The 20,168-nt window shown below is 43.1% G+C and overlaps 1 protein-coding gene across 7 annotated transcripts in view; it reads right to left on the reverse strand.

The window, feature by feature from the left end:
* Window positions 1–19,934, reverse strand: part of KLHL7 (kelch like family member 7) — a 70,318-nt gene extending 50,384 nt beyond the window's left edge. For 2 of the 7 annotated variants that reach the window (XM_017656985.3, XM_037022121.2), the window contains exon 1: window positions 19,568–19,917. In XM_017656985.3, the coding sequence (XP_017512474.1) occupies window positions 19,568–19,687 (120 nt within the window). In that variant the 5' untranslated portion in view covers window positions 19,688–19,917. Of the gene's footprint in view, window positions 1–18,927; window positions 19,521–19,567 lie in introns of those variants that run through there. The other 5 variants (XM_017656993.3, XM_037022122.2, XM_073238704.1 and 2 more) reach the window with 5 other exon arrangements.
* Window positions 19,935–20,168: the final 234 nt, after the last annotated feature.

Raw genomic sequence — 20,168 nt, forward strand, 5'->3', positions numbered from 1 at the left:
CAATAATTTAAAAAATTTTTTTTCTAAATTAAGGTATCATTGATATACACTCTTATGAAGGTTTCACACGAAAAACAATGTGATTACTCCATTCACCCATATTACCGAGTCCCCAACATACCCCCATTGCAGTCACTGTCCATCAGTGTAGTAAGATGCCATAGAGTCACTACTTGTCTTCTTTGTGCTAAACAGTCTTCCCCATGAATGCCCCCACATCATGTGTACTAATTATAATACCCCTCAATCCCTTCTCCCTCCCTGCCACCTGCCCTTCCCCATCCCTCCCCTTTGGTAGCCACTAGTCCCTTTTTGGAGTCTGTGACTCTGCTGCTCTTTTGTTCCTTCAGTTGAACTTCGTTGTTATACTCCCCAAATGAGAGCAATCATTTGGTAGTTGTCCTTCTCTGCCTGACTTATTTCACTGAGCATAATAAATACATTCTAGCTGCATCCATGTTGTTGTAAATGACAGGATTTGTTTCTTTCTTATGGCTGAATAGTATTCCATTGTGTATATGTACATCTTCTTTACCCATTCACCTACTGATATACACTTAGGTTGCTTCCATATCTTGGCTATTATAAATAGTGCTGTAATAAACATACAGGTGCATATCTTTTTGAATCTGAGAACTTGTTTTCTTTGGGTAAATTCCCAGGAGTGCAATTCCTGGGTCAGATGGTATTTCTATGTTGTTTTTTGAGGAACCTCCATATTGCTTTCCACAGTGGTATGGTTGAACTAATTTACATTCTCACCAACACTGTAGGAGGGTTCCCCTTTCTCCACATCCATGCCAACATTTGTTGTTGTTTGTCTTTTGGATGTTGACCATCCTAACTGGTATGAGGTGATATCTCAATGCGGTTTTAATTTGCATTTCTCTGATAATTAGCAATGTGGAGCATCTTTTCATGTGCCTGTTGGCCATCTGAATTTCATCTTTGGAGAATTGTCTGTTCCTATTCTCTGCCCATTTTTAATCAGGTTATTTGCTTTTTGGGTGTTGAGGGATGTGAGAGGTCTTTATATATTTTGGATGAAAACCCCTTGTTGGATATGTCGTGTACAAATATACTCTCCAGTACTGTAGGATGCCTTCTTGTTCTACTGATGGTGTCCTTCTCTGTACAGCTTTTTAGTTTGATGTAGTCTGTTCTGTTCATTTTTGCTTTTGTTTCCCTTGCCCAAGGAGATGTGTTCAGGAAAAAGTTGCTCATGTTTATATTCAAGAGAGTATTGCCTGTGTTTTCTTCTAAGAGTTTTATGGTTTCATGACTTACATTCAGGTCTTTGATCCATTTCAAGTTTATTTTTGTGTATGGGGTTAGACAGTAATCCAGTTTCATTATCCTGCATGTAGCTGTCCAGTTTTGCCAATACCGGTTGTTGAAGAGGCTGTCATTTCCTCATTGTATGTTCATGGCTCCTTTTTCATATATTAATTGACCATATATGCCTGAGTTAATATCTGTGCTCTCTACTCTGTTCCATTGGTCTATGGGTCTTTTCTTGTGCCAGTACCAAACTGTATTGATTACTATGGCTTTGTAGTAGAGCTTGAAGTCAGGGAGTGTAATCTCCAAGCTTTATTCTTCCTTCTTAGGATTGCTTTGGCTATTCGCGTCTTTTGTGGTTCCATATGAATTTTAGAACTACTTGCTCTAGTTTGTTAAAGAATGCTGTTGGTACTTTGATAGGGATTGCATTGAATCTGTAGATTGCTTTAGACAAGAGGCCATTTGGACAATATTAATTCTTCCTATCCACAAGCATGGGATGTGTTTCCATTTATTGGTATATTCTTTATTTCTCTCATGAGTGTCTTGTAGTTTTCAGAGTATAGATCTTTCACTTCCTTGGTTATGTTTATTCCTAGGTATTTAATTCTTTTTGATGCTATTGTGAATGGAATTGTTTTCCTCATTTCTCTTTCTGCTAGTTCATCATTAGTGTATAGGATGCAACAGATTTCTGTGTACTAATTTTGTATCCTGCAACTTTGCTGAATTCAGATATTAGATCTAGTAGTTTTGGAGTGGAGTCTTAAGGGTTTTTTATGTACAGTATCATGTCATCTGCAAGCAGGGACAGTTTAACTTCTTCCTTGCCAATCTGGATGCCTTTTATTTCTTTGTGTTGTCTGATTGCCATGGCTAGGTCCTCCAGAACTATGCTGAATAAAAGTGGGGAGAGTGGGTATCCTTGTCTTGTATCCAATCTTAAAGGAAAAGCTTTTAGCTTCTTGTTGTTAAGTATAATGTTGGCTGTGGGTTTGTCATATATGGCCTTTATTATGTTGAGGTACTTGCCCTCTATACCCATTTTGTTGAGAGTTTTTATTATGAAGGATGTTGAATTTTGTCGAATGCTTTTTCAGCATCTATGGAGATGATCATGTGGTTCTTGTCCTTCTTTTTGTTGATGTGGTGGATGATGTTGATGGATTTTCGAATGTTGTACCATCTTTGCATCCCTGGAATAAATCCTACTTGATTATGATGGATGATCCTTTTGATGTATTTTTGAATTCAGTTTGCTAATATTTTGTTGAGTATTTCTGCATCTATGTTCATCAGGGATATTGGTCTGTAATTTTCTTTTTGTGGTGTCTTTGCCTGATTTTGGTATTAGAGTGATGCTGGCCTTGTAGAATGAGTTTGGAAGTATTCCCTCCTCTTCTACTTTTTGGAAAACTTTAAGGAGGATGGGTATTAGGTCTTCACTAAATGTTTGATAAAAATCAGCAGTGAAACCATCTGGTCTAGGGGTTTTGTTCTTAGGTACTTTTTTGATTATCAATTCAATTTTGTTGCTGCTAATTGTTTGTTCAGATTTTCTGTTTCTTCCTGGGTCAGTCTTGGAAGGTTGTATTTTTCTAGAAATTTGTCCATTTCCTTTAGGTTATCCAGTTTGTTAGCATATAATTTTTCATAGTATTCTCTAATAATTCTTTGTATTTCTGTGGTGTCTGTAGTGATTTTTCCTCTCTCATTTCTGATTCTGTTGATGTGTGCTGACTCTCTTTTTCTCTTAATAAGTCTGGCTAGAGGCTTATCTATTTTGTTTATTTTCTCGAAGAACCAGTTCTTGGTTTCATTGATTCTTTCTATTGTTTATTCTTCTTGATTTTATTTATTTCTGCTCTAATCTTTATTATGTCCCTCCTTCTACTGACTTTGGGCCTCATTTGTTCTTCTTTTCCTAATTTCATTAATTGTGAGTTTAGACTGTTCCTATGGGACTGTTCTTCTTTCCTAAGGTAGGCCTGTATTGCAGTATACTTCCCTCTTAGCACGACCTTTGCTTCATCCCACAGATTTTGCAGTGTTCAATTACTGTTATTTGTCTCCATATATCATTTGATCTCTGTTTTTATTTGGTCACTGATCCACTGGTTATTTAGGAGAATGTTGTTAAGCCTCAATGTGTTTGTGGGCTTTTTTGTTTTCTTTGCATAATTTATTTCTACTTTCATACTTTTGTGATCTGAGAAGCTGGTTGGAACAATTTCAGTCTTTTTGAATTTACTAAGGCTTTTTTTGTCACCTAGTTTATGATCTATTCTTGAAAATGTTCCATGTGCACTTGAGAAGAATGTGTATCCTGCTGCTTTTGGGTGAAGTGTTCTGTAGATGTCTGGTCGGTCCAACTCTTCTAATGTGTTGTTCAGTGCCTTTGTCTCCTTACATATTTTCTGTCTGGTTGATCTGTCCTTTGGAGTGAGTGATGTGTTGAAGTCTCCTAAAATGAATGCATTACATTCTATTTCCCCCTTTCATTATGTTAGTATTTGTCTCATATACATAAGTGCTCCTGTGTTGGGTGCACAGACATCTATAACGGTTATGTCCTCTTGTTGGACTGATCCCTTTATCATTATGTAATATCCTTGTCTCTTGTACAATAATAATTTATCAAGAGTTTTCACACTTTCACTATTCTCAACATCAGTAAGGTATAGGTCAGCATATTATTATTACTATTGTGCAGATATAAGCATAAAAGGCTACAGAAGTTGTGACTTGTCTAATGTCTCATGATTAGTAAGAAGACAGACCTAGGATTCAAACCCAGGATCTGATTCCAAAGTGTATGTTATTTCCACTAGAACATGCTTGTAACTCCAGGGGGAGAATCCTGGGGCAAAATACCTTTGGAACCAAAGTCAATCAAAGAGAGAAATAAAGTTTAAGAAACCTATTTATTTCTTACAAGCAGTGGTCCTGTCTCTCTCTTGACCAGACTGCAGCAGAAGAGGGCCCCACCCACACACCCTTGTTATTTACCTAATGATATGTAGATGAACTGATTCTCTTTGCCCCTTGGAAACATCTATTGATATGCAGATACACTAAAGCCAGGAGAGAGATTCTGGAAATACTGCAGTTTTACCCTTAGGCCACCCCTCCAGAAATCTCACCTCCCAATCTACACTTTCCCCATCTTCTGCAATGGCCCGTGCAAGAAAACTTGAGCATTGTAACCAGGCTAATAACATAAGATAGCAACAGCAATAAAATCATGATAATCCTCAAACTGGAGGCTTCAGCTAGGTTCAAAGTCCTAGGCAGATTAAGCCCATAGCTCCCCCATTCCACAGGCAGTCAGTAGCTGAACAGGTAGGGAGTTCAGAGCCATCATCATGGCAGCGGCAGCCAGGGGGAGCATCCAGACCACAAGGACTGTAGAAGAAAATAACCTTATACATGTTTTAATGATAACAGCCATCAGGTATGAGAATGGTCCTGTGATAGGACAGTGGCAGGAATGTGATCTTGTCCTGTCTAGTATACAAGACTTTCACCCCTCTCCCTGTGGGGGTTACTGATGGGTCTATACGTAGGGCTACAGGAGGCACATGCACTGGCCACAATGGTAAGACAAAACTGCCCAGTAAGATGCTTTTATCTTCCAGCCTTTTTGGTTACACTACCATCATCTTTGGGGGCCACTCTGGTGTTACTCCAGGAACACTCAGAAGGCCAGCTTCCAGGTTTTGTCCCCAAGGTGCCAGAAGGGCCAGCCATCATTGGTCCATGTGTCAAAATGTCCAAAGCCATGTAGTCTCCAGGTTGCTATGGAACACAGTCACACAGTGCACTTCTGATGGGGCTCTGCTGACCTCTTCAAAGGTCAAAGGCAGGGCCCACTGACAGGCTACAGCCTACAGCCTACATTGCCTTCTGCCCAAGGCAGGCAACTCTGCTAGCCAATGCACCTGGGCTACAAAGTGCTGCTGAGGCCCCAGCCCCAGCCATCTTCAGTCACATGGACATCTAGCTCACAGGGCGTTAGATGTCTGTCTCACTCAAGACCTTCATGGACTTGACTGTCCATTTTGTAACAGCAGAGGTAAATGCACGTTTCATGCCAGCTCCACCTGATGCCCTTTCGTATCAAATGGCATAAGGGCTTCAGAGTTTGTGCCAAGTGCAGAAAAAACACTGTACAGTAGCCTACAAGACCCAAAACCTCTTGCAACGAGGCCACATTTATCTGTAAAGTAATCATACATGAGCATAACATCACACACAGCATTAGATGTCCTATTCCCAAGGGGATTCAGGCTTGTTCCACTCAGCCCCACCCTGCAAACAGTAGTGGGTGGGGGTATGTTCCTGGAAAACCTTCCAAGTCACAATAATCATGGAGCATCCAGCTCCTATGTCCACCAGGGCCAGGACACACTGTACATTCACAGGGGACCAATGAACATTGAAGGCAAATTCTGGTGCGCTTAGACCCCACCCCTTAAGGTCCAATCACCACCAACCAGATGGTCACCCATCCCTTAAGATCCAATCACCAGTGACCAAATGGTCACCCACCCCTTAAGATCCAATCACCAAGGCAGAACACACCCTAACCCTACACCTTAAAAACATACTTCCTCACCCACGAGCTGCTGCTCCCTCTCTCTGGGGGCAGCCATTTTCTCTTTCAGATAATAAAATCTCTTGCATGGGCCTGTGTCTCCTGAGTCATTCTGGGGTGAGGAGGGTCATGGCGAGATACCCTTTCATTGGTGCCATGACTTCAGATGAGGTTCTCCCATTGACTTTGCTCTTCCTCCGGGAATCTGAGCTGCTTTGGGAACCCTCACTGCCCAATCCTCCTCCACGGGCTCACCATCAATTTCCCTGGTTGCTCGTCTTCTCGCCCAACACTGGCCTTCAATTTGGTAAGTCTCCCCTTCATGGTTGACTTAAATGTCCCTTTGGACCCTGGGAAGTGACCATTGAGTGTCCAGCACCCCCAAGGGCTCCTCTGGGACAGGGGCACCCACAACCACGACTTTCAGAGTCACGGTTGATCCCCATAGTCAACCCTTCTCTGACTTACTGAGGCCCGGCCTCCCTTTATCTACTCGTAAACTCCTGGTACCAGGTACGGAGCCTCCTTGGCATTTTTACCTCGACCGCTCGGTAAGAGGTGGTGACAACCCATGTCTGGTCTTCTCCGCGACCTTCTCAATCGCTCTGGGATGCCTTGTCACAAACGACTTGTGAACAGTTTCATTCTCACCATGGGATCTGGTCCCTCCATTCCCGCAGATTCACTGCTAGGGTGCTTACCCAATAATCTAAAACCTCTCCTCCTCACTTCAGACCTCAAACCTTTTAAACTTATTCATTACTGTAATGAGGTCTGGCCACAATATTCTCTAGATAATCAGTCCAAGTGGCCACCCAATGGCTCTTTAGATTCTAATATTCTCCGAGATTTATATAACTTCTGTGAGTGTACAGGCAAGTGGAAAGAGATTCCTTATATCCAGACTTTCTCCTAAATCTGAACCAAGCCCTCTCTCTGTCTCCCCTGCAATCCTAAACACCTACTACTCGCCTTAAAGTCTTCACACTCCAACAAACCAGATCCCACTACATCCTCTAACTTTGACCCTGCTGATGAACCCCCACCCTACCGACCCCAAATCCCCATGGCACCTCCTCCTTCTCCTCCTCAACCACCCAGTCCACCCGGTGCCACCGCGGAAACTGCCCAGCCTCCTCCTCCTCAACCCCCACCAAGTCTCCCACCACAAGCTCCCATCAGCAGCAGGGCAACACCCCTGCCTCCTCAGTCACAACCAGTTTCCCTCCTGTCCCAAAATCCCCTACCAAGTCCCCCAGTTACTCGCTCTCGTACCCAAATAATAGCCCCACTATGAGAGGTAGCAGGCACAGAAGGCGTTGTCCAGGTCCATGTCCCTTTCTCTCTCTCTGACCTATCTCAAACTGAGAAAAGATTAGGCATTTTCACTTCCAACCCAGCTACTTACATAAAAGAGTTCCAGTACCTCACTCAGTCATATGATCTTACCTTTCATGATATTCACATGATCCAATCCAATACACTTTTGCCCGAGGAGCATAGGCGAGTCTGGGAACAGGCTAGAACTCATGCCGATGAGGTTCACCAAACTACTCTAGCTCATCCAATTGGTGCTGAGGCGGTTCCTGACCAAGACCCTAATTGGGACTATAATACGGCAGAGGGAGTCACCAGTCGAGATCAATTCATCACCAGCCTCATGGCAGGTCTCAGGAAGTCAGCCAATAAAGCCATTAACTATGAAAAACTCCAAGAGGTTATTCAGGATAAAAATGAGAATCCCTCTATGTTCCTAGACTGTCTCACCAAAGCTCTTTTACAATATACAAACCTAGACTCTGAGACCCCAGATGGGAGACAATTATTAATGACCTACTTCTTCACCCAGAGTTTCCCTGACATTAAGGCTAAACTTAAACGTCTGGAGAAGGGACCCTTAACTCCTCAGGCAGAAGTCCTGGCAGTGGCCTTCAATGTATATAATGGAAGAGATGAAAAGGCCTGTAAACAAAAATATCAAATGCTGGCTAAGGCCTTTCAACCTACCCTAACCACTGGTGCTCGGGTATCCTCACTTCCTAAGAAACAGCCAGGAGGACCTCCTGGTCCATGCTTCAAATGTGTTCCAACGGGTCACCGGGCTAGAGCCTGCCCAAATCCCCAGAAGCCCCCCCGGTCCATGCCCTAAGTGCCACCAGGAGGGACACTGGGCTGTTGACTGTCCTCGCACACCGAGAGGTGCCAGGCCATCCAGCTCTAACACTCCACACATAGACCTTCTGGGTCTGGCAACTGATGATTGAGGGGGCCTGGGACTCCTCCACCCAACCACTACCATCACTGTACAGGATCCCAGGGTAACCATTGTAGTAGTGGGTAGGCCCATCTCTTTCCTTTTGGACACCGGGGCCACCTACTCAGTCCTGGAGTTTTGGGGACCTACCTCCCTCTCACAGTCCTCTATAGTCGGGGTAGAGGGCACAGATTATCAACCTTTACAAACTCCCATGCTTCACTGCATCTTTGGAGGCATTAACTCTCTCTCATTCCTTTTTAGTGATTCCCCGTTGTCCAGTTCCCTTTATGGGAAGAGACCTTTATGGGAAGAGTCCAAGCTAGGGGCTCTTATCTTCTTTACCTTTGGCCCGTGTCTCAACCCCAACTTGCCTTCGATCCCTTTTCCACTTGCTCTCCAAACCATTCCAGACCCACCTCCCTCCCCTTTTCCCTTAAGTAAACTCCACAGTCTGGGACACCTCTACCTCCTCTATTGCCACCTGCCCATCTGTAACCATCAAACTCAAAGACCCTACCTCCTTCTCCTCACAATCTCAATACCCCTTCTACGAAAGGGCCTTTTGAGACCAGCCAATTCCCCTTACAACACTCTGATACTGGCTATCAAAAAACCTAATGGCTCTTATAGGCTAGTTCAAGATTTAAGAATTATCAGTGCAGCTGTTATTCCAATCCATCCAGTAGCCCCTAACCCCTATACTTTATTATCCACTATCCCCACCTCTTCAACTTACTTCTCCATCCTTGACTTCAAAAATGCATTCTTCATGATTCTCCTCCATCCCAATGGGACCACTTACAACTTACAGACTACAAATCCTTCAGGAATCTACTCTACAACCCAAACAGGACCTCCTTACAGATACATAAGGTGGCATATGTGCCCTACTCCAAGAACAATGCTGCTTCTACACCAACAAATCCAGTCTTGTCCGGGATAGCGCAAAACACCTTGGTGAACAAGCAGCCAAACTCCTAGAAAACTCCCTTAACAATCCGTTCCCTTACCCCTTCAATTGGCTCCTGCCCCTCCTAGACCCTATTACCTCTATTATTATTATTCTCCTTTTCCTTCCCTGCTTCATCAACCTATTCCAAAAATTCATGCAAAATCAAATTTTGAAAATTTCTAACCATACTATCAATCAGTTACTCCTCCAGGGCTATCAAGGCCTTCTCACAAAGAATAATGAAACCAGCTAGATGACATCACGAATCATCTCAGGATGCCTGCTCTTCCCCAACTCTACAGTAATGGCTTTGTTAACACCAGAATCTGCGCCCCCTTCCAGCAGGAAGTAGCTAGAAAATGAGACTCTATGCCCAGTTCCCCAGAGGCCCAATTAAGAAAAGAAAAAGATGGGAATGAAGGCATATTCTGGTGCGCTAAGACCCCCCACCCCTTAAAATCCAATCATCACCGACCAGATGGTCGCCCACCCCTTAAGATCTAATCACCAATTCAGAAGAAACCCTACCCCTACTCCTTAAAAACATGCTTCCTCACCCTGAGCTGCTGCTCCCTCTTTCTGGGGGCAGCCATTTTCTCTTTCAGATAATAAAATCTCTTGCATGGGCTCATGTCTCCTGAGTCATTCTGGAGTAAGGAGGGTTGCGGTGAGATACCCTTTCAAATATAATTCTACATGTGGCCTCTGGTCCCCCACCAGGGGAGGCCTTGACCCTCCCCTCAGTTGAACCACAATGCCCAATCATCGTTCTGTGGGGATGAGGGCCCAGGCATAGCCTGAGTACTGTCCCCCAGGAAGTCTTGCAGGGATACAGGCTGGACATGGGGCTTTTCCTCTGGCTTCCATGTCCTGGACCTCAGTGGCTGGAACTGCTGCTCTGGCTCTAATTGGTGCCACAGTTCTAATAAGATCCTATTGGGCTGCCCATCAAGTTGTTCTTTCACTACCCTGGCTTTTATCAAATCAACCTACATCTGGGTCCTTGAGACCTTCATGGGGCCTTTTGCACCTCTCCTTTCAGTTGTAGCCTGTACTTCCAGGCCCTTATTATTTCAACCTCCCCTAGATCTGCTAAAGTACGAGTAGCCTCACTTACGGGTTGTCCTATGTGGAGGTCAAGAACAGTCACTAGGGACCCAAACAGAGATGGGGGAGCTGTATGGAGCACCAGATTTCTATTCCTATGGTGAACAACTCCTCATCGGGGCCCTAGGGGTCCATATTATAATGACATTTTTCATGTCCAATTCCTATAACACCTGTTGGAGCTCTGCATACATTTTCCAGCTAGTGGTAAGTATGGTAAATCACCCTGATGAGGCCAAACTGCCCTGATGGCTGCTGTCAGCCAATCCAGAAGCACCCAATTCCCTGAAGTGTGACAGGCACTTTGCAACCGCAGCTGGAGAGAAGGGTGACTTGTCAGGGAAGTCAGTCTACTCATTTCAGAACCCAACACAACAATGTTTACACCTCCATAACCCAGAGATGCAAAAGCCATGTAGGCAGAGATTCTGATGGCTTCTGCCAATACCGGATGCTCATGTCCACTAGCTCATCCTGGACACAGGGGCAGAGCACCAAGTGCTCCACAACCTGGAGTTGGGGGCAGCTCCTCACCCTCAGGAACCTGCAGCTATTGTGTTTTTACTTTCTTAATTACAACTGGGCAGGTCTTTAATACAGGAGAGGCTGGTACCTTAGGTGGTGGCCTCAGCAACAGATCAGCCCTCAGTCCCACCTCTTCCACCATCTCCAGAGGTGAAGGCACTCCTCTTTCCTCCCCCTCCCCCATGACCTTCTGCAAAGAGGACTCTCCTGCTGCCTCTCTGCTCACTGCTGCTAAGGAATTTTCCAGGAGTGCAACCTGTCCTCTCAATAACTCTCTCTTCCTCAAGGGCATCCCATAGGTCATCACCCAGCAACTCCAAGCGATGCTGAAGTGTGTCTCTCTCCTGTTGAAGTCTCTCTCTCTTCTTGATAACCCTCTCTCTCCTCACTAACACTTTCCACTATTTGGACAAAAAGAGATCCTACAATGCCAGCTGCTAGACAGCCACTCAGGGCCTCTAAGCAATTTTCTATCTGATGGACGGCTAATGCTGCAACTTCTAGTGTCTCCACTCTTTCCCAGTTCTAAGGAAGGCCCCACCCCTCTAGGAAGTGCTTTACCCTAGACCAATTCCCCACTAGAGGCCCCCAATTGGAAGTCCACATATAAGGGGTCCCAAAATAAAGCTGCACCCTCTACCACTGCAGCCACTGGGGCCTCCCTACCCTAGAGGCAGCCTGCCCAAGAATTGCACCCATGTAGACAGATTTCAGGTTCAACAGTCCTGCCGACTTCTGCCAGATGTAACTCTGCAGGGAAAACCCTAGGGCAAAATACCTGTGAAACTGAAATCAGTCAAAGAGAGAAATAAAGTTTAAAAAACCCATTTATTTCTTATAAGCAGTCATCCTGTCTCTCTCTTGACCAGGCTGCTACAGAAGAGGGCTCCACCCAACCACTCTGGGCCTTGTAATTACCTATTGATATGTAGATGGACTAATTCACTCCACCCCTTGGAAACACCTATTGATATGCAGTTACACTAAAACCAGGTGAGATTCTGGAAATATTGCAATTTTACCCACAATGCTGTTTCCCAAAGCAAAGAGCGACTAAAGACATTACTAAAGGAGGGTTTACAGAAGACTTAAAGTAACATTTCACAAAAAAAGCTTATAGCATCATATTAAATTGTGATTCAATTTAACTGTAATTCAAAGAGAAGGTCTAAGAAGTCACTTAATCCTGGCATGCCATTTTCCAATAAACTGATTTGATATAAGTATAGGATTGATACTTAGCAAAGATGTCATATACTTAATAGTGTCTCTTAAATATTAACTAATCAACCATAGTTTTGACAGCTCAACAGAATGTTATCTAAATTATATGCTGTATTATTATGTATTAAAAGATATAATACACTAGCTATTTCACTGATAGGAATCTTTGTAGTAGATGCCCACTGGAGTAGCAACTGGACTTGCAATTCCCCCTTCTCAGGAAAATGGCCTTGATACATAAAATGGACCCTTCAAGATCATGTTTGTGCTACACGGCCCTGTTTTCCTTAGCATAAATAACGGATCAAAGGGTTAACACATTTAGGTCTATCAAATCCTCTCTCTCCCAGATTTGAAACAGAGAGAAACAGACTGGCAGTAGTCACAGCTGATATGTCCCACAGAAAGGCTAGAAGGCTTTGAGGCTGCCCTGGTTCTTACATCTCCCAAATCTTGATTGTCTTTCTTCTCAGAAGGGAATTTTAATACATTTATGTCTCCCTTGAGATGTGCTTCTGTTTTCATGCATTCAACACACATGTGATAAATTCATGGTGGCAGTATGCACTAGAACCTACTACAGGAGATCAGGGGAAGAACATTAATCCCATCCCGGAAAGCCTGGGCTGCAGAGGAGGCAGGCTCCTCTCCATGCATCCACCACTCTGTCCCTCCTTTGTCCTCTAAAATCTGCTCCCCTCACTCCCACCCCAACCATTCCATTAAAACTTTACTTGATAAAACCACCAATTTTCAAATCCAAAGGATACTTTTTTGACCTCCCTACTACATTTGATATTCTGACTGTGTCTTCTTTGTAACTTACATCCTGGTTTGGATGACATTATTCCTTGCTGTCTTTCTTCCTTGTACTCCCTAATCTCCAAAGCATTTCATTATCCTTTAAAATGTTGATGCTCCCCAGGGCTTCATCCCTTGTCCACTTTTCTTCTTACTCTGCTCTCACCATCTAGGTGTTATCAACCATATCTATGTCATCAACTATTTACTTATCTGAGCACCTCTGTGGTAGATACTGGCAATATAGCTCTGAATAAGACATAGTCCCTGCACTAATGGAGCTTGCAACCTAGTAGCAAAGACACACATCAAACTATAAAGTGTTATTGACTTTATACAGATGATCAATGTGTGAAGGAAAGGCACAGAGTGCTGTAAGAGAATACATAACAGAGGGCCTTGTCACAATCCAGGGCATTCAGGGACGAAGGACATTTCAGGGAAGAACTGAAGCATGAATTGGAGGGGAAGAGAATTATAGACACTGGTACAACATTTTAGGCTCTGAAAAGAAGACAGATGCCTGGAGGGAAATGACTAAGAGAAAAGTGGTATGAGATTTGACTGGAGAAGTAGGTTGAGATCAGATCAGACAGGGCTTTGGAGCCAGGTTAAGGATAAGTATTCATTACAAATTAATGATAATTAACCTCAAAAAACTTTCAAAAACATGACCAGCCATCACACCACTTCTGTTCTTCACAGAGACGACTTTCCTCAATCTTCATTTTAGCAGATGATCTAATCCCTACTTTTCAGAGAAAACAAAATCCTCTGAATAGAAACTCCTTCACTCTCTTGAGTCCAAACACAATCTACCTACCTACCCACTGTCTCCTCCTTCCCATTCTTATGGAAGAGGAACTGTCCTCCTCCTATATGAGATTAATCACCTTCACTTTGGATCTTATTTCAGGAATTACCTATCAATTACCTATCTTGTCATATATATGTATATTCAACCTCTACATCTCAAATGAGTTAGTTCCAGTAGTTTTTAAACACACTTATATATCTTCCATTTAAACAAATAAAACCAAACAACCTTCATTTCTTCAGGTCAAATTTATCGAGGGTGGGGGAAAAAAAAGCTCCCTCAATTTTCTCGTATCCTACTCACTTTCACTCATGTTAATCTGACTTCTATCTCTGTTGGCCATCAGAACAACTCTCACTACAATCAACAAACCTCTCTATGTTGCTACTATCCTATGAGAATTTTCTAATCTTACTCTGGCATCTCACATGTTTCAAAGTTTGCCATCCTCCTTCTGGAACACTTTCTGATGATTCCCAAAATGTTCGTTTTCCTCTTACCTCTTCTGGCCACTCCATTTTTGTCTCCTTTACAGACCCATTTCCTAGCTTTATCATAGACTCTTGATTCTCTGCAGCTTCAATGAAGAAGTTACCTTCTATCTGGAGATAATTCACAAATTTACACTTTGAATCCACAACTGTTGAGACCCGTCAACTCGTCATTCACCTCAGTGTCTTATGGGCAATGTGAGCTAAACATGTCTAAAATACAAATTACAATCCTTTCCTCAAAGCCTTAATCCTTTTCCAGTTATCTCCCCTCAGTGAATGGTGTCATCTCTAGTTATGATTCTGGAACCCAAGGCCAGTGACACTCTGTAGTGAATCCCTCAGCATCCTATCAACCACCAGTACCACAACAGCTACAGAAATAGCCCCATTTGAGAACTTACTCATTATCAGATACTGCTTCATCTTAATTTGTCTAAGTTAGTCCTCACAACCACATATGCTAATCATGACCACCAAGTCCTGTTGATTTTACCTTCTATATCCTTTAAATGTTATCACTTTTTCTTTATCAATATTGCTGTTGCTATTACCTCTTAGCCCAAGGGACCATCTCACTGAGCTACTGCAACACCTTCCTATTTGGTCAGTCAGCAACCACTCTCAGAGCTCTAATTCCTTTACCACAGAGCAGTCAGTCATCCTTTTCAAAAGAAAAACAGATAATATCCACTAATTCCTCACACACATGAAAGGGTTTTAGAGTAAAGACAAACATCCTACCTTGATATATGAGGCTATGCACAGCCAGGTCTGTACCTACTTCTCCAGTTTCATCTTGCACCATTCTCCCCCGTATGTTCTGTGCCTCAGTCTCACTGGCCTCTAATCAGTCTCTTGTACTTGTCATCCTATGGGAAGTAGGTCTCTCATTCAGGGCCTCTGCATATGTTGTTTCTTCTACGTAATAGGCTCTTCCTTAAGGTGTCTAGTTAACACCTACTCTTATTTCAGCTCTCAGTTCATTGATCACTTCCTTAGGGAAACTGTCCAGAAGGTCAAACCATCCATCTATATGCCCTCATTGTACTATGTTATTCTCCTTAATTATACCTATCACTGTTGCAATTTTACATTTTTTTCTGTGTACTTGACTAATGTCTCTCTCCTACTAGACTCTAAAGTGCAGGAGAACAGGGACTGTCTGGCTTTGATTGCCACTGCAACTCCAGAATCTGCCAAAACCTATTACATGGTGGGTTCTCAGTAAGTATTCATCTGAATGAATGAACTAGAGAGCCAAACTGAGATAGGGGAAAAAATAAACAGTGACCCAAAAGAGGTGGCCAATCTACCCAACTTTTCATTTAAACAAGGGAGAGAAAGGTATTATTTACAAGGGTATGTTGAAACTAAGAATGGGTGGTTTGGTTTGCTGGCTGGTTTAAAAGCTGGAAAGGTTAAAACATGCCTAAATGCTAATGGCTAGAATCCAGTAGAGAAGTTAAAGATGCTCAGCAGAGATGAAATAACCAACAGAATAATTTTTCTGACCAGGCTAGCACTGAGGGCGTCAGAGCCCAGGTGAAAGTACTGGCCTTGGATGGAAAAGGGGCAGCTTCTCCATTGTAGCAGAATAAAGAGAAAAAGTGTCAAAATAGGTTTATAGATTAGGTGGTGGAAAGTTAAAAGTTAAAAAGTAGTGTTTCAGACTAATGACTCTATTTGTGATGTCAAAAGAGGGATGATCTACTGAAAAGATACAAAGGACTTAGGTTAGGGAAAAATAAATGAAAAGTAGGATTGCTCACTGTACTGACAGCCCAGCTGAAAGTAGGACTTACTTGGCAGAGGATTGCCCAGCAATGAGATATTCTCCAGTTGTGCTCGAAAGCCTTGTACATAAAAAGTAAACAGTCATTAGTGCTTTTTGCCAGATAGATGTGAAAAAAGGACAGAGGGTCAAGAAAGCCTGCAGTACTGGGAAGAAAATAAAGAAGGAGTTGATATTTCCTAAGCTGGGCAGGCAAAAAGAGAAGACAGAAGAGAGTTTAAGAAGAGGAAAGTCTGGATGATGGGAATTGTCAATGGAAGTTGTTAGGAGAATTAAATGAGAGAAAGCATGTAAAACCCTTTGCAGAATGGGTAGTAGAGAGTAAGTGCTCAGGAAGTGTGAGGATTTATATTATTCACAAGAGACCTTTAGGATTAATGGCATGTAAATAATTTACAGTTTTGGAGAGGTGAATGTACAGAAGCTGAGTCATTTTAGTGAGTGAACACAGCTGACTATCCAGCATCCAATCTTCAAATCAGCTTTGTGGTTTTCTCACTTAACTCTCAATAGGGCTTTAGCACAAGCTTTGAAATTCTATTTACACCTTAATTCATTTAATGTGAGGAAACTGTACATTATCATGGTACTCAGGAAGGTCTCAAACCATATGCCTTACATGTTAAGGGTCTCCTGGACTTCATTAACACAACAGTAACAGCAAGTAGACATGCCTAGTAGTGACTATGACCGAGCCCTGCTGGAGAGCCCCTCTCTACTCTACCAGGTAACAAGTTTAAACTAAACAAAAAGTTAGGAAAATAAATGAAAAGGTGCTCAATCTAATTAAATAAGATGCCACTATACACACTAGAATGGCTAACATTATAAAGACTGACAATACCAAGTGTTAACAAAGAGGCAGATCAAAAGCCACTCTCATGCCACAAAATTTGGGAAACTATGACAGCTGGATTTTGACATGAACCATGACTATAAACTGCTCTATTAAAGCAGTATGTAGAATGACCTATGAGTTAACTGCTCCATTCATGGTATTTCCCAACAGAAATGCATACATGTGCACATCAAAAGACATATACAAAATATACAAAAATGTTCAAAGTAGGGCTATTCTTAATAGTACCGAGCTGGAAATAACCCAAACATCCATAATAATAGAATAAACTGTGGTGTTTTAATACAGTGGAATGCTGTATACAGTGAGGATGAACTAGAGCTAGACACACAACATAGATAAATCTCACAAACACAATGTTGGCTTAAAGAAAGCAAGACACAAGAACATACACACTATGATTCCATTTACAAAAGTTCAAAAACAGATGTATGGTGAGAGAAGTTACAACAGTGGTTACCTTTGAGGAGCTAGGTTCTGAGAAGGACATAAGGGGGGACCTCTGGTAGACATGTCATGTTCTATTTCTTGGTGGTGCTAGTGTGTTGACTTTGTAATAATTCACTAAGCTGCACATTTACAATTTGTATCCTTTTATGTGAATCCTACTTCACTGGGAATCCATCTTCATTGGGAAGTTTACTTAAAACCAAAAGGCTGAAATGACTGAAAGGATAATAAAGGAAAAGGCTCTGGAAGAAGCAGAGGCTCCTGGCTCTGCTCCCCTTTCACGACTATGTATAGAATTGGCTGCTATGCTACAGAGATAAAATAACCTAAATTGTATTATCTAAGATCATAAAACTAATTAATAATGGTAGAGCAGAAATTGGAATTCAGGTATTTTAATTTCACAGTGTTCTCAAATTCTTATAGGGATGTTTCTGGGTATGTAGAGAGGAGGCCTTGTGTTCTGGCACTCATTATTGTGATTTTCAAAGTAATGAGGTCATAAGGGGAAATAAAAATAGTCACAACACAAAGATACTCACTAAAGAACAAGAACACTTAAAAAACTGGTCCTCACTCAAACACTCCTTCTCTGGCTCACACCAGCTTCTATTTCTGCCAATTCCTACCAACTGCCCTTGTCAGACATTTTTTGTTAGTATCTCCTGTGTTATAATATTGAACAGAGCAAAACAACTATAATGTAAATCAACTGGAAATTGAAAATGCACATCTTACAAAAGATGCAGGACTTCATAAAGTTCATAAAAGGGCTATTAGGAACTGTCTGAATAATATGCAAAGGAGAATCATTGACACAAGGAGAATTCCGCAGATTAAGATAGGAAAACGTCCCAGTTTGCTCACCTAGCTTCCATATTCCCCCTTCCCCTACTATGTAACAGAATAATGGTTTTTCAGTAACTGTATTTCTACTAAGTAAACAGATGTTAGCACAGTCTAAAGCTAAGTCTAAGAAATGGATATAAATCGAAGAACTAAGCATACAGTCTGAGACAATCTCAAGTAAACAGCTGATGCTGCAACCCAGCTGCACCCTATCTATCTAAGGAACGAGGCAATGCTTTACAATGGTATAGGCTAGGGATGAAAAATTATTTGCGGGAGTGGGAGGGCTGCTGCAAACAAATTTGAGCACTTGTGGACTGTCTTTGACTACCATTTATAGGCAGAATGCACCAATAACTTGAAGTCAGCAGTATTGTAAATATAAAATGGTATACATGAAGGAACATGAATGTATACATGAAAATAGATACGTGAAAGTTACATAAAATACTGAGGTCAGACATTTGCAACTACCTCAGCACAAAGGACAAGAAAGATTTAAATGCATTCCTACAGATATCTACTGCATTCATGCACCATGCTGGGAGCTGACGAAAAAAGACAAGATTCCGGCATCAGAGTTTGCTTAAAGAAACCAAAAGTTACTATCTTCAAAAAAGTCATAAATTCCTCTACTGTTTTCCATATTCCCATAAGAACCACTAGATAAACAAACTAGCTTTTGCAGTTCCTCGTACTCACATCCTGCCTTTGTCCTCTTGAAAAACAGGACCACTGTCACAAAACTGAAATATTCCCCTAAATATTAGATAAATATTTTCTATAAAACAAAGCGTACCGAATAAAAAGCATAACCAACTGACGTTTCTATGCTTATTGGTATCAGATATTATGTAATTTAAAATAAACCCTTTCTAGTCTACATTCTCTAGCGTTAACATCCGTTTTCATAACCCACCTTTGGCCAAAGCGCCGAAGTCTTTCATAAATGCGCCACACATCAAAGAACAAAGAGCTGCTCTTAATAACAGGCGCAGACTGCCCTTCAAAGACCACACGGTAGCTATCGATGCCTGCTCCTGCTCTAAATTAACCCGAACAGGAGGATTTATCTTCAACTAGCTCCACCCGGGGAAAAGAAGAGGGGCGGGGATCCTTATTTAAGAGTAGCTGATTTCAGGCCGGCAATGCTTCTCCTTCCTCAGGGGGCTTCGGCTTGGGCTGTGCCAAGGCGCTTCGTCGCACAAGATCTCACGACACCTTGAACGGCTCGCCAGTGGAGGGATCTTCGCCTCACAAAGAGATAACTAGGGCAGAGCTGTTACACAACCGACACTCGGCGCCGAATGCCAGCCCGAGGAGTCCCCCAGGAGTCGGAATTGGCAGCCACAGCACCGGCAGAAGGGGAGGCGCTTTTGCTCCAGAACTGTTTAACCTGACTTCTACTAACGGCAGCTTTGCGCAAACAGAAAGAAGGGCGAGGACCGAGCAAGAAGACGGTCGCGGTCCATGGGCGCCGGTTTCGGCCCAGGGAGCAAGGGTCGCGAGTCCCGGACCGCCACCCCCCCTGCCGTCTGTCACTCCCACAGAGGCGGTACCTGTTTCCGCATGTTATTCATGACTCCCATGAAACCCGCCAACAATTTAGCTTCTTCACGAGCAGCAAGTTTCTTCTCGGTCTTCTTCTTGCTGCTCTTCTCCACACCAGAGGCTGCCATCCTCAGTCAGCAACGTTTACGCCCGGGGCTTGCCGGGCCAGGCTAGGGGCTGCGCGCTGCTGGGGCTTCTGCTTACCAACACCGAGGCCGGACTGCGGCTGCAGCGCCCTGCTCCCGGCGCGGCCACTGCGGAAGGACCAGGCCTGGCGCCCAGTCAGAAACTCACCGGGAAGCGACGCACCAGGTTGCGCGGCGTCCCCAGACAGCCAGAGCCGGTTTAAGAGTCTGCGCACTTCGCTCAAGGGGGCGGGGACGCTGTGAAGGGAGCAGGGGGCGGAGTCTAGCGTCAGAGCCGCGCGCCGCTGCGAGCCAGGCGACGCGGGGCGGTTGCTTTTGTCGCCTCTAGGCGCGAGCTGAGTTTCGGGTTACAGCTCGTCGAAGGTCGCACGTGTCTTTTCCTTTCCCCAAGGCAGATTTTACAAATTTAGGATACGTGGCCAAACTATCTTTTTAGGATAACTGGCCGGTGGAACACATGAAC

Source organism: Manis javanica, chromosome 6 (genome assembly GCF_040802235.1).
Source record: "Manis javanica isolate MJ-LG chromosome 6, MJ_LKY, whole genome shotgun sequence".
In the NCBI taxonomy this organism is placed as follows: Eukaryota; Metazoa; Chordata; class Mammalia; order Pholidota; family Manidae; genus Manis; species Manis javanica.